Source organism: Ursus maritimus, unplaced genomic scaffold (assembly GCF_017311325.1).
Source record: "Ursus maritimus isolate PB19 unplaced genomic scaffold, ASM1731132v1 scaffold_17, whole genome shotgun sequence".
NCBI classification, from domain to species: domain Eukaryota; kingdom Metazoa; phylum Chordata; class Mammalia; order Carnivora; family Ursidae; genus Ursus; species Ursus maritimus.
Window position 1 is genome coordinate 9179374 of NW_024424119.1, and position 12905 is coordinate 9192278.

At 38.5% G+C, this 12905-nt stretch overlaps 1 protein-coding gene across 1 annotated transcript in view; it reads left to right on the plus strand.

Moving 5' to 3' along the window:
• CCDC171 (coiled-coil domain containing 171) overlaps positions 1-12905 on the plus strand; it is a 293895-nt gene that overhangs the window by 60233 nt on the left and 220757 nt on the right. The window contains 2 exon segments of the mRNA XM_040631456.1: positions 405-497; positions 4536-4696. Coding sequence (XP_040487390.1) covers positions 405-497; positions 4536-4696 — 254 coding nt within the window.

Genomic DNA, 12905 nt, shown 5'->3' on the forward strand with positions numbered 1-12905 from the left:
TTAATTTTAATTCCAGTATAGTTTACATATAGTGCTATATTAGTTTCAGGTGTACAATGTTGCGATCAACAGTTCTATACATTACTCAGTGCTCATCATGATTAAGTGTGCTCCTAATCCCCTTCACCTGTTTCACCCATCCTCCCACCCACCTCCCCTCTGGTCACCCCCAGTTTGTTCTCTATAGTTAAGTCTGTTTTTTGCTTTGTCTCTCTTTTTTCTTTTGTTCATTTGTTTTGTTTCTTAAATTCTATATGTGAATGAAATCATACGGTATTTGTCTTTTTCTAAGTGACTTATTTCGCTTAGCATTATACTCTCTAGCTCCATCCCTGTTGTTGCAAAGATCCATATCCACTTTAAATACCAACGTTTGTGTGTTTAAACTTTTAATTTGTTTTCAGGCAACTACTCTAAGAGTGAGGAAATTAGAAGAAAATATTGAAGCAGAAAGAGCAGCACATTTGGAATCAAAATTTAATTCTGAAATTATTCAGGTAAAACATAAGCAAAATTTTTTGGTATGGATTTAATTAAGTTGGGAAAAGCAGCATTCTGTTCAGACAGTTAAGGTATAGAATGGGTAGCATAGGGGCACCTGCGTGGCTCAGTCAGGAAAGGCCCTGACTCTTTTTTATTTTTTCTTTAAAGATTTTATTTATTTATTCAACAGAGATAGAGACAGCCAGCGAGAGAGGGAACACAAGCAGGGGGAGTGAGAGAGGAAGAAGCAGGCTCATAGCGGAGGAGCCCGATGTGGGGCTGGATCCCAGAATGCCGGGATCACGCCCTGAGCCAAAGGCAGACGCTTAACCGCTATGCCACCCAGCCACCCCAAGGCCCTGACTCTTGGTTTCAAGGTCATAAGATCGAGCCCCACGATGGGTTCCGAGCTTAGTGCAGAGTCTGCTTAGGATTCTTTCCCTTTCCCTTGGCCTCTCCCCCACGCTCTCTCTCAAATAAATAAATAAAATTAAAAAAAAAAGAATGGTCTCATATCATTAAGACACTCATTATTCTATTTGCTCTCAGGAGATAGTTGAGGATGGTTTTATTAGAGGAGGGGTTGGCATACTACCGCCCACAGGCCCAATCTCACCCACTGCCTGTTCAAGGGAGGTTTTGTCTTCTCTGTGGGGCGTTTATGCTGCAGTGGCAAAGGGGGGTGGTTACGCTAGAGACATTATGGCCTGCAAAGTCCAAAATATTTCCCATCTGGCCTGTTACAGAAAGACTTGCTGATCATAGTGTTCTTTTCATCAACAGCCATGGGATGAATTTCTTTTTGAAAACACTTAAAAAATATGCACTTTCATTTATTGAGTATATAGCCTGTGGCCATTTCTTATCACTTGTATTAAGAGCTGAAGGTATAAAGGTGAAGAGAGTACTCTTGGAACTTACTTCCATTATCAGAAATACTGTATATTTAACTTCTTCTATATAGATTATACAGATAAATGTATGGATAGAAATATAAAATACTAAAATACTATGAGAGCATAATAAAGATGAAATCTGAGAGGGATATTTGTTGAAGGCATCCTAAGGAAAGTGTCCTCTAGGTCTTAGAGAATGAGAAGTGATTTCTAAGGGAAAGGAAGGCATTCCAACTAGGGATTGGCAAACTACTGCTCATGGACCAAGTCTGGCCCATGGCCTATATTGTGTATAAAGTTTCATATAAAGTTCCAGAAATCTAAGTTCCTTAATTTAATTTTTTTTCAAGTAGGCTCCACACCCAGCATGGGGCTTGAACTCAGAACCCTGAGATCAACAGTTGCAAGCCCTACTGACTGAGCCAGGCACCCCTCAATTTCTTAATTTAATTCGGATTTTTTTTTTAAGACTTAGATTTTTCCCTTACATTAAATTTTAATTGTTTAAACAGGTCTTAATATAGGATGCAACTAAGCTTATAAGAATTTTATAATAAATTAAAAAAAAACCTTTATCTTTAATGAAATGCCCCCTTTACCCACAAAATTCTCAGGCCCATGTATTTGAGTGCATTTGTATTTTAAGCAAACTTGTGCAAGTTAAGCGTGGAGCCCAATGCAGAGCTAGAACTGACGACCCTGAGATCAAGACCTGAACTGAGATCAAGAGTCAGACACGTAACCAGCTGAGCCACCCAGGTGTCCCTAAGCTTTTTTCTTTTTTTTAAATGATTGAATCACCCAAAATGACATCAATAAGCAGTAAGGCTAACGTTTTAAATTTATGAAAGAAGTATAATTCAAAATTAAGTTTTTCATTGTAGTTACAATTTTTGCCAGGGGATATATAGTTAATAGCTACAAAAATAAAAAATTGTTACATGTATATTTTTTACTCGTATAGTTTAAAATTAATATTTGATATTTAACTTCATGTTATGACTCAGAAAAAAAGCCAAAGTTTATATTTGAATCATATATCTATAAATATTGACAAGTATTTTCAATGAGGTACACCTAGTAAAATTCAGTTTCAGATTAGTTTAAAAGCAAATGAGACCACTAAATAGTTGTAATTAATCATCTTGTCATAAACTGTAGTTAAATGTATGTTTGAAGTATTCTGTTGTTAAATTTGTTCTCATAAAAATGAGAAAGTAGAATCAAAGAGTTGACTCAGAATTATTAATTTGAAGCCTACTTCTCTTTCAGTTGGATTGGTTTATCGTTTGCGATTGAGTGTGCTTATTTTCTGAGAGAAGATAGCAATGCAGGCAGAAGAAAATGTTTCCTAGATTTATTATTTTACTTGTCAACATTGAATTTAGACAAAATAGCAAAGAAAAATAAAGTTTAAAAGACCAAATTTGAAAATATATCAAGCTGTATCACCAGATCTATTCTATGTCCTTATTTTAGTGTAAGAATGTTTTGATTATTCCAAAATACTTTTGAATAATTACAAATAATAATTCTAGTGCTTATTGTTTGTATGGATTAATTTTCATGTTGTTCTAGGCTTCTTTTCTTGGTGACGTCATCTTTCTTAGCTCGCATTGTCTTTTGCCAACCCCAGGAGGCTTGTTCATAGCTTTTCTCTGATTTCGTGGCCCTTTGTGCCTGCTCCTGGGACAGGAGACACTTATCACATTCTGTCATGGTCTCTCCTCTCCTAAAGACGAGGACCTCCTCAAAACTAAGACTATTTTCATGATTATTGTATAGTATCTTGAGGACTAGGTCACTGCCTGGCACATATTAAGTGCTTAATAAATATTTATCCAAACATTTATTAAATAAATATTATACATACATGTGTAATATTAAATATATGTTAGGTGAATATTACCTCATTAGATCTTTGTAACAACCCTGTAGATAGTCTGTTTAGTATTATTATTAATATTATTTATTGTTTACGGATGAGGAATCTCAGGCCTTTGGTGTTTTAGTAACATGCCAAAAGTCACATAAGTTAATTTGTAGAGCTGGAAGTTAAATGTGAGCTTTATGGTTCTAAAGCCCGTATTCTATTTAGTGTAAAGCATTTTCTACCACTCCCCACTTTTTCTGAGCCTTAGCGGTCTATTTTTTATTTTTAATTTAATTTTCTGGGAAAGGTAAAACATCCACAAAGTTCAAAAATCAAAACAATATTAAATGATCGAGAACTCTTGCTTTCACTCCTGTCTCTCCCTTCGCTCTACCCTCTTGCCTGCTACTTAATTTTTTCCACTTGTTTACCCAAAATACAGCATACTACATACACTGATCTGGACTTTGCTTTTTCAGTCTATGTTAACACCACACAGAGAACCTCCTTTTCAAAAGTTGTTTCGCAGTTTTTTTTTTATAAAGTTGCATATTATTCTTTTATGGGAATGTACTTTGTTTACTCTGTCAATGTTTACATAGAATCTAGTTTTCAAAGTGTTTTATTATGTAAAGTTTCAAGTATATGCAAAAGTGGAGAGAATGGCAAAATGAACTCCGCGCGTAGCCATCCATTCAAGATTTACCTCCAGTCAATTGTATTTTTTATTTGTTGCCCCCATCTACTCCCCATCCTCATATCATTTTGAAGCAAATCCTAGATATCAAATCTTAGATATAACTACACTCATAAATATTTTAGTCAAATCATATTATTTGATAATAAAAGTTTTACTTTTCTACAGTAAAAAATCTCTAGGAATAAAAAAGATCTGTTAGCTTTCATGGGTTTCTAAAGATGTGAATGTAATGCTGTTTCTCATGAGAGGAAGAATACTTCCCTTTTGTTTTCCAAAACCACTAATTTCGTTATGTTTTATAAAAGAAGTATCCAAATGGACTAGTAGGTCAGAATTCGGCACTTTGATTAGGCATTTCCATAGCACAGTTAACCATTCTTCCACTCTTCCTCCCTTCCATTAAACACGTTGAGAAAGGGAATACACTGTCTTTTGTTTATTTTCCTTTTGAAACCAAAGCAGGAAGGATGCAGTGTTTGGATGAATGATAAACTGCTGCTGATAAAGGACTCTATTCAATTTGACTAGTCTTTGATGCTAGCAGTTCCTTGCTTGTTTTAACTACTTCTCTGTTATTTGGTAGTTACGGATTCGAGACCTTGAAGGTGCTTTGCAGGTAGAAAAGGCCAGCCAAGCAGAAGCTGTTGCAGATTTGGAAATGATCAAGAATGAATTCAAAGAAGTTGAAAGTGCGTATGAGCGAGAAAAGCATAATGCACAAGAGAGCTTTGCAAAACTAAGTTTGTAAGTGTTTTACTGTAAAATTCTTTATAAAGAATTTATGAAACTTACATAAGTATGAATGTGTAGCATTTTAGATATAGCTCTCATTAATGTCAGTGCTAGATTGGGGATAAAGGATTTCATAAAACGTAACTATACTTCTCTGTGTATAGTGGAAATGCTTTTTTTGGATTTCGAAGTATAATGGCTATTCCAAGTAGTCTCTGAAATGCAGTTTTTACCCTAGAGAGTAAATATGTTAATAAATTTTCCATTTACTGATGTAATACAGTATCTTTAAAGATCTTGATTTCTGGGCCACCTAAAAAGGTCTGTGTGAGATGGGTAATGTTTGAGATTTTCTCAAGCTACAGAAATATTCGTAGTCGGGGCTAATACCACTCTTAGTGGTTGGTATACATTGTGGCTCACTTGCTTTCTAGCATTGCTTGATTTCATTCAGTTTATAGAACTCCCTATGAAGTAGCTGCTCCTTTAATCCCTGTTTTACAGATGTGAAAATTGAGGCTTAATGGGGACACATAACTAGTAAGTGGTAGTCAGGGTCTTTTTGACTCCTACTGATTTTAACCTTTTTCAATTCAAAAGCCTTTCATCTGGAATGTTCTGTAGGACATGCTTTAAGAAGTTTATAATTCTTTAATATGTTTCCAAAAAATTTGATAGTAGATATTTTAAACCATTTTTCCCCGTAGGGTGAAATGCATACCGCCATTGGTACATGACATAATAGGTTGGTGCCTTAGAGTTATGTATCTATGTTTAATGTTAGTTTGTATATGACAAACAGATAAGGGTTTTCCATTTACAACAACAGTATAAAGGTTTCTCTTAAAATACTTCATTTAACTTAAGAAATGAATTAAAGTATTATTAAATAATAGTGATTATTGTGGGTGGGGCAAAATCATAAAGGTGGCACTTGAAAGACTGACTTGAAAGATTGTGGTTGAAAAATAGGCTCAAAATGGATGAAAGACCTCAATGTGAGACAGGAATCCATCAAAATCCTAGAGGGGAACACAGGCAGCAACCTCTGTGACCTCAGCCACAGCAACTTCTGGCTAGACACGTCTCCTAAGGCAAGGGAAACAAAGGCAAAAATGAACCATATGGACTTCATCAAGATAAAAAGCTTTTGCACAGCAAAGGAAATAGTCGACAAAACCAAAAGACAACAGACAGAATGGGAGAAGATACTTGCAAATGTCTTATCAGATTAAGGGCTAGTATCCAAAATCTATAAAGAATTTATCAAACTTAACACCCAAAGAACAAATAATCCAATCAAGAAATGAGCAGAAGACATGAACAGACATTTCTCCAAGGAAGACATCCAAATGGCCAGCAGACACATGGAAACATGCTCAACATCACTCAGCATCAGGGAAAACCAAATCAAAACCACAAGGCGATATCACCTCACACCAGTCAGAATGGCTAAGATTAACAAGTTAGGATACCACAGATGTTGGCAAGGACGCGGAGAAAGGGGAACCCTCTTACACTGTTGGTGGGAAGCAAGCTGGTACAGCCACTCTGGAAAACAGTATGGAGGTTCCTCAAAAAGTTGAAAATAGAGGTACCCAGCAACCCAGCAATTGCACTACTGGGTATTTACTCCACAGATACAAATGTAGTGATCCGAAGAGGCACCTGCACCAATGTTTATAGCAGCAATGTCCACAAAAGCCAAACTATGGAAAGAGCCCAGATGTCCATCGACAGATGAATGGATAAAGAAGATATGGTGTGTGTGTGTGTATGTATATATATATATATACACACACACCATATATAAACACACACACAAAATGGAATACTATCCAGCCATCAAAAAAATTGCAATCTTGCCATTTGCAACGAGGTGGATGGAACTAGAGGGTATTTTGCTAAGTGAAATAAGTCAATCAGAGAAAGACAATATTCATATGATCTCACTGATATGTGAAATTTAAGAAACAAAACAGACGATCATAGGGAAAGAGAGGGAAAAATAAAACAAGACAAAATCAGAGAGGGAGACAAACCATAAGAGACTCTTAATCATAGGAACAAACTGAGGGTTGCTGGAGGGGAGGTAGGTGGGGGATGGGGTAACTGGGTGATGGACATTAAAGAGGGCACGTGATGTAATGAGCACTGGGTGTTATATAAGACAGATGAATCACTGACCTCTACCTCTGAAACTAATGATACATTATATATTAATTAATTGAATTTAAATTAAAAAAGACTGGTGTTGAAAAATTTAAAATTACTACTTTTAGTAGTAATGCTTATAATATTTTAAACCAGTAATTCTTTTTTTTTTTTTTTAAAGATTTTATTTATTTATTTGAGTGAGAGAGACAGAGAGCATGCACAGAAGCAGGGGGAGGGGCAGAGGGAGAGGGAGAAGCAAGATTCCTCGCTAAGCAGGGAGCCACTACGCAGGGAGCCGGATGCTGGGCTTGATCCCAGGACCCCGAGATCACAACCTGAGGCAAACTCAGATGCGTAACCAACTGAACCACCCAGGCGCCCCTAAACGAGTAATTCTGAACTGAAGTTTTTTGCTTCCTCTGGGATGACTTAGATGACATTCTGTGAATGTTATTCTTAAGACTTATCCTCTTTATTGCCTTTGAACCATTGTTTGAATCTGTCCATTTATATATAAATATGTTTGAAGGGCCTTTACGCAGAATATAGTGCAGGCTTCTTTACTGTTGCTTTGAGGTAATGATTAGGACCTGCAAGTGATTAAAGATTTCAATAATGAAATAATAGGCTTCTTTGGGAACCTAGTGAACTCCCTGCTTTGGGAAGTTCAGAACAGAAGGTGGGTGAGTCTTTGTCATGGATTTTGAAGAAGAGAGTCCTGCCTGATTCTTTGCCCTAGGCTTCTGGCAAAACCTAGGAGCTGACAACTTCCTGGGTTGTGCGTGACATTGCCGACAGTGAGGAGTGTCCCCCCATTTTAGTGGACCCAGTTCGAGCTTGAACCCAGCATCAAATGACAGAGGCATTTAATTTTATATTTGCTGAGTGGTAATAATTTTTAATTAAATTTTTAGTTAAAATTGTGACTTTATCAAGTTTAGCTTGTACATAGTCTAAAAAGTAAAACAGCACTGCAAGGTCAACAGTTTCATGCCCCTTGCTCTCTGCTACCCATTTCCACTTCCTTGAGGCAACTGCTTTTAATTCTTATTGCTGTTTCTTCTGATGTTTAACTTCCTGTTTCTGAATAACATGCATATCCTGCCATGTTTTCAATTTCCACCTTTAGATATTATCTGTTGGCACCCCCCTTCCCCCTGCTTACTTATTATCTCTATTGTACACTTCTCCCACACAGCACATTCTTATTCCTCCCTTCCCCCATCCTTTCTGTGGGGTTCTATTTTGGGGTATTTTTTTCTATAACTTTTTTTTCTTGGTAACTCATCTTTATTTTTCTTCATAGCACAGCTTATTATATTCTTTGTTGTGTATTGTCTTTCCTCTTATGTGGATAGGACCTTTGTTTTGTTCATTGCTGGTTCCCAATGCCTAGAATAGTGCCTAGCACAGAAGAGCTGGTAAATAAAGATTTACTGAATTTTCAAATGAATGAATAGTTAGTAATTGCCTCATTTTATTTTATTTTTTTAATATTTATTTATTTATTTATTTATTTAATTTTAGAGAGGGAAAGAGAGGGAGGGGAGAAGGACAAAGGGAGAGGGAGAGGGAAAAATCTTAAGTAGCTCCATGCCCAGCCCAGAGCCCAACACGGGGCTTGATCTCACAACCCTGAGATCATGACCTGAGCCAAAATCAAGAGTCAGATGCTTAACCAACCGAGCCACCCAGACACCCCAGTAATTGCCTCATTTTAAATTGGATTAGTTTATATGCACCAATCACTGAATTATTCTTAAACTCTAACAGGACTGAAAATCTCTCATTATGTTCCTACACCTCAGCAATTCTATCGTTTTAAGTTTCTTGTAAGAGACATCCATCCTGGACTCTTCTCTCTACCTTCTCCATTCTGGATGGATTGTTTTTTAGGTTCCCTGCCACTGTCATCCCTAGGACTTCCTGTCACCATCTTCCTTGGGATGCCTCTGCTTCTCTTCTGTTTTGGATCTCTTTTCTTACTAGTCTCATGCCTTCCTCCCTGTTTGATTTACTCTCTTTGTAGGGTAGCTTCTTGACAAATGCTACATCAGAGGAAAAATTTTGAAATTTGCATTCTGAAAATGTCTTTATTTGACCTTTACCCTTTCTCCTAGTTCACTTGGGTATTCATTAAGTTCTGGTGTCAAGAAGTCTAAAGTCGTTTGATTCCTGATCTTTTGTATGTGGTCCATATTTTCCACTGGAAACTTGTACAGAGTGGTCACCAAGTCTGGAAACATGGGGGAATATCTAGAAATGGTTTACTGATCTTACATTATAACACATGATAAAGTAACAATGTATATGTATTTTCATACCCTATGGACACTAGAATTTTCTCTGTGTTCCCAGTGTTCTGAAATTTCATGATGATGGGCCTTGCATGGATTGTCTTTTTTCATTCATGTTGGGTACTCACACAGCTCCTTCAATTTTAAAGACTCAAGTAATTCATTCCTAGGAAATTCTTTTGTATTTATTACTTTGCTGATTTCTTCTCTTTTGTTTTCTTCACCTTCTCTTTTTTTGGAACTTCTATTATTTATATGTTGGGACTCCTGAATGTATTTGTTATCTTTTCTCTACTTCAATCCATTTTTATTATTTAGTTCTACTTTCTGGGAAGTATATATATTTAACTACTCTACTTTGGAATATCCTTGATCCAAAGGAGAATATACAAAAGGGTTGGCACTAGAATTGTCTGTGTTCCATCCTAGAGAAAGGACTGTTGACTGTTGAGAGTGAGATCATGTGCCATTCAAGAATTAGCTCTTTATTTGATTATAGGCTGAATGTAGTGGTGGATTTGTTTATGCTGAATCACTTTATCTCCTGCATTACAATTTTAAAAATCATAGGAAACAGGTCTACTATGTTTATCAGGAAGATCTCAGATTAAAAATAGTGACAACCCTTTAATTTGAATTAAAATTACCCATTTGGTGGATTATATGCAACAAATTTTAAACTGAGGTACTTCTAAGCTGCCTTTCATCAGATGCCCATACAAGAATGTAAATACAGTTTAAGGGGTGCCTGGGTGGCACAGCGGTTAAGTGTCTGCCTTCAGCTCAGGGTGTGATCCCGGCGTTATGGGATCGAGCCCCACATAAGGCTGCTCCGCTATGAGCCTGCTTCTTCCTCTCCCACTCCCCCTGCTTGTGTTCCCTCTCTCGCTGGCTGTCTCTATCTCTGTCGAATAAATAAATAAAATCTTTAAAAAAAAAAAGAATGTAAATACAATTTAATGCCAGCCTGAGCAAAATTTAAATAGGAAGGCAAATCTTTTGAAAAGAATTTCATGTGGTGGGGCAGGGGGGAGCTAAGATGGAGGATTAGTAGGCAGACCTTAGGCTTGTCTGGTCCCTCAAACACAGCTAGATAAATGTCAAATCATTCTGAATACCCCAAAAATCGATCTGAGCACTGACAGAACAAACTGCGTAACTGGAGGGAGAGAGGAGGCCACTTTGTGGAAGGTAGGAAGTGCGGACATGTGGTTTGGGGGAGAAATGGATCGCAGATGCTGTGGAGGGGAAGGAGCCCCGGTCATGGAAAAAGGTGAACGAGAGAAGAGTGCACAGGGAAACGCACAAGAATACTTCCCCAAAGCTATTGCCTGGGGAAATGAGACGGGCTGATTTTCATGGGTTTTTGCAACCAGTGGGGCTTACTGGAGTTTTAGAGGTTCACAGTGTGGCTGGCGTGGAGCCGTGAAGGTGCTGCAATGTTCCTGTGGAGAAGGCACCCAGGTAACCTGGGGGCAGATGGTATGATCTGAGGATTGCCTGAGACGCACGAGGAGAGGTTTGCCCTTCTCAGAGCACATCTAAAGAGGTGACATTGCCTCTCTGGGAATGAAAGTGCCAGCGGGTGCCATTTCCCTCTCTAGAGACATCTGCTGAGGGTTGCTAATCTGGACATTGGCTCTTTAGTGTGTGTTCTCAGCTCCAATGCTCTGGTGTGACTGCTCTTCTGGGTCAAACCTGCATCAGTTCCCGCACAGTGAAACCCTGCCCTAGAAGACCACTGCAGCTCCCCACCACACCAGGTCCTTAAAGCTTGGAATTTTAAAACTCAGCCAGCTTGGCAGTAATAGAGCCCATAGTGCACTGCACTCTCCAGGTGGGCAAGCAATCTGGACACAATGTGAAGGCAGTGACCTAAAGAACACCTGGGACTCATGAGGGGGAAATTGTTCAGTCTTCTGGGAGGGCTTCCCAGCAGCAAGCAGGAATTCCCTACTCCGGGGACAAAGGAGTTGGCTGGCACCATTTCCCTCCCCTGCCCCTCAGCATAAGCTAACTTCAGTAAACAGCACAGCACCAACACTGGCTGCCTAACCTGCTTATACCAAGCCCCGCCCCCCTGCACTCCACTGGTACTGCTTTTCTTAGGCAAGTGTGCCAAAGAACCAGTGCAATGGGCCCCTCCCCCAGAAGACCAGCATAAACCCCTTCAAGCACCACATCTACTGACCACAGAGTTCTGCAAAGCTTCAGTTCTAGTGGAAATAGCATCAGGTTTCTTAACAAGCAGACCAGGGCACACATAGTTAAAACACGCCATACTGTGGCCAAGGTCCAAACACTTCCCACTTCAGGCAAGGAGAAACTCTGCAGACCACTGACCTGAGGAATAGAGCAACCAAAACACGGCAGCAGAGTGCACACCAGAGATACTTCCTGAAGTGCCAGGCCGTGGACATTATATGACCTCTTCTTTATAAGGCCATTACTCTCAGGAGCAGGGAGCATAACAGGCTTTCCTAACATACAGAAGAAGACAGTGACCGAGACAAAATGTCAAGGTGGAGGAATTCATCCCCAAAGAGAGAGCAAGATAAGGTCATGGCTGGGGAGCTAATCGAAACAGATATAAGTAATATATGCCTGATCCTGAATTTAAAGCAACAGTCATAAGGATAGTAACTGGGCTTGAGAAAAGCATAGAAGACATCAGGAGACCCTTACTACAGAGGTAAAAGAGCTAAAAACAAATCAGGCTGAAATAAAAAATGTGATAACCAAGATTTGAAACCAAGTGGATGTAATAACCTCAAGGATGAAAGAATCAGAGGAAGGAATAAGTGATATAGAAGATAGAATTATGGAAAATAATGAAGCTGAACAAAAGAGGGAAAGAAAAATCTTGGATCACAAAAGTAGACTTGGGAAATTCAGTGACTCCAAAAAGCGTAATAACATCCATATCATAGGAGTCCCAGAAAAAGAAGAGAGAGAAAAGGGGGCAGAAGGTTTGTTTGAGGAAATTATAGCTGAAACTTCCCTAATCTGGGGAAAGAAACACATCCAAATCCAGGAGGCTTCAGGAACTCCAATCAAAATCAACAGAAGCAGGCCAACACCACGACATAGTATAGTTAAATTTGCAAAATATAGAAATAAAGAAAAAAAATCCTAAAAGCATCAAGACAAAAGAAGTCCCCAGCTTATAAGGGAAGACCAATAAAGTTAGCAGCAGATCTTTCCACAGAAACTTAGCAGGCCAGAAAAGAGTGACATGATATGTTCAACAAGCTGAATGGGAAAAATCTGCAGCCAACAATACTCTATCCAGCAAGGCTGTCATTCAGAACAGAAGGAAAGATAAAGAGTTTCCCAGACAAAAACAAAAGGAGTTTTTTTTTTTTAAAGATTTTATTTATTTATTCGACAGAGATAGAAACAGCCAGAGAGAGAAGGAACACAAGCAGGGGGAGTGGGAGAGGAAGAAGCAGGCTCATAGCGGAGGAGCTTGATGTGGGGCTCAATCCCATAACGCTGGGATCATGCCCTAAGCCGAAGGCAGACGCTTAACCGCTGTGCCACCCAGGCGCCCCTAAAACTAAAGGAGTTTGTGACCACTAAATCAGCCCTGCAAGAAATATTAAAGGGGACTCTTTGGGAGAGAAAGACCAAAAGCAACAAAGACTAGAAAGGAAAAGAGAAAATCTCCAGAAAGAATGACAAAACAAGTAATAAAATGGCACTAAATTCATATCTATCAATAATTAGTCTGAATGTAAATGGACTAAATGCTCCAATCAAAAGAC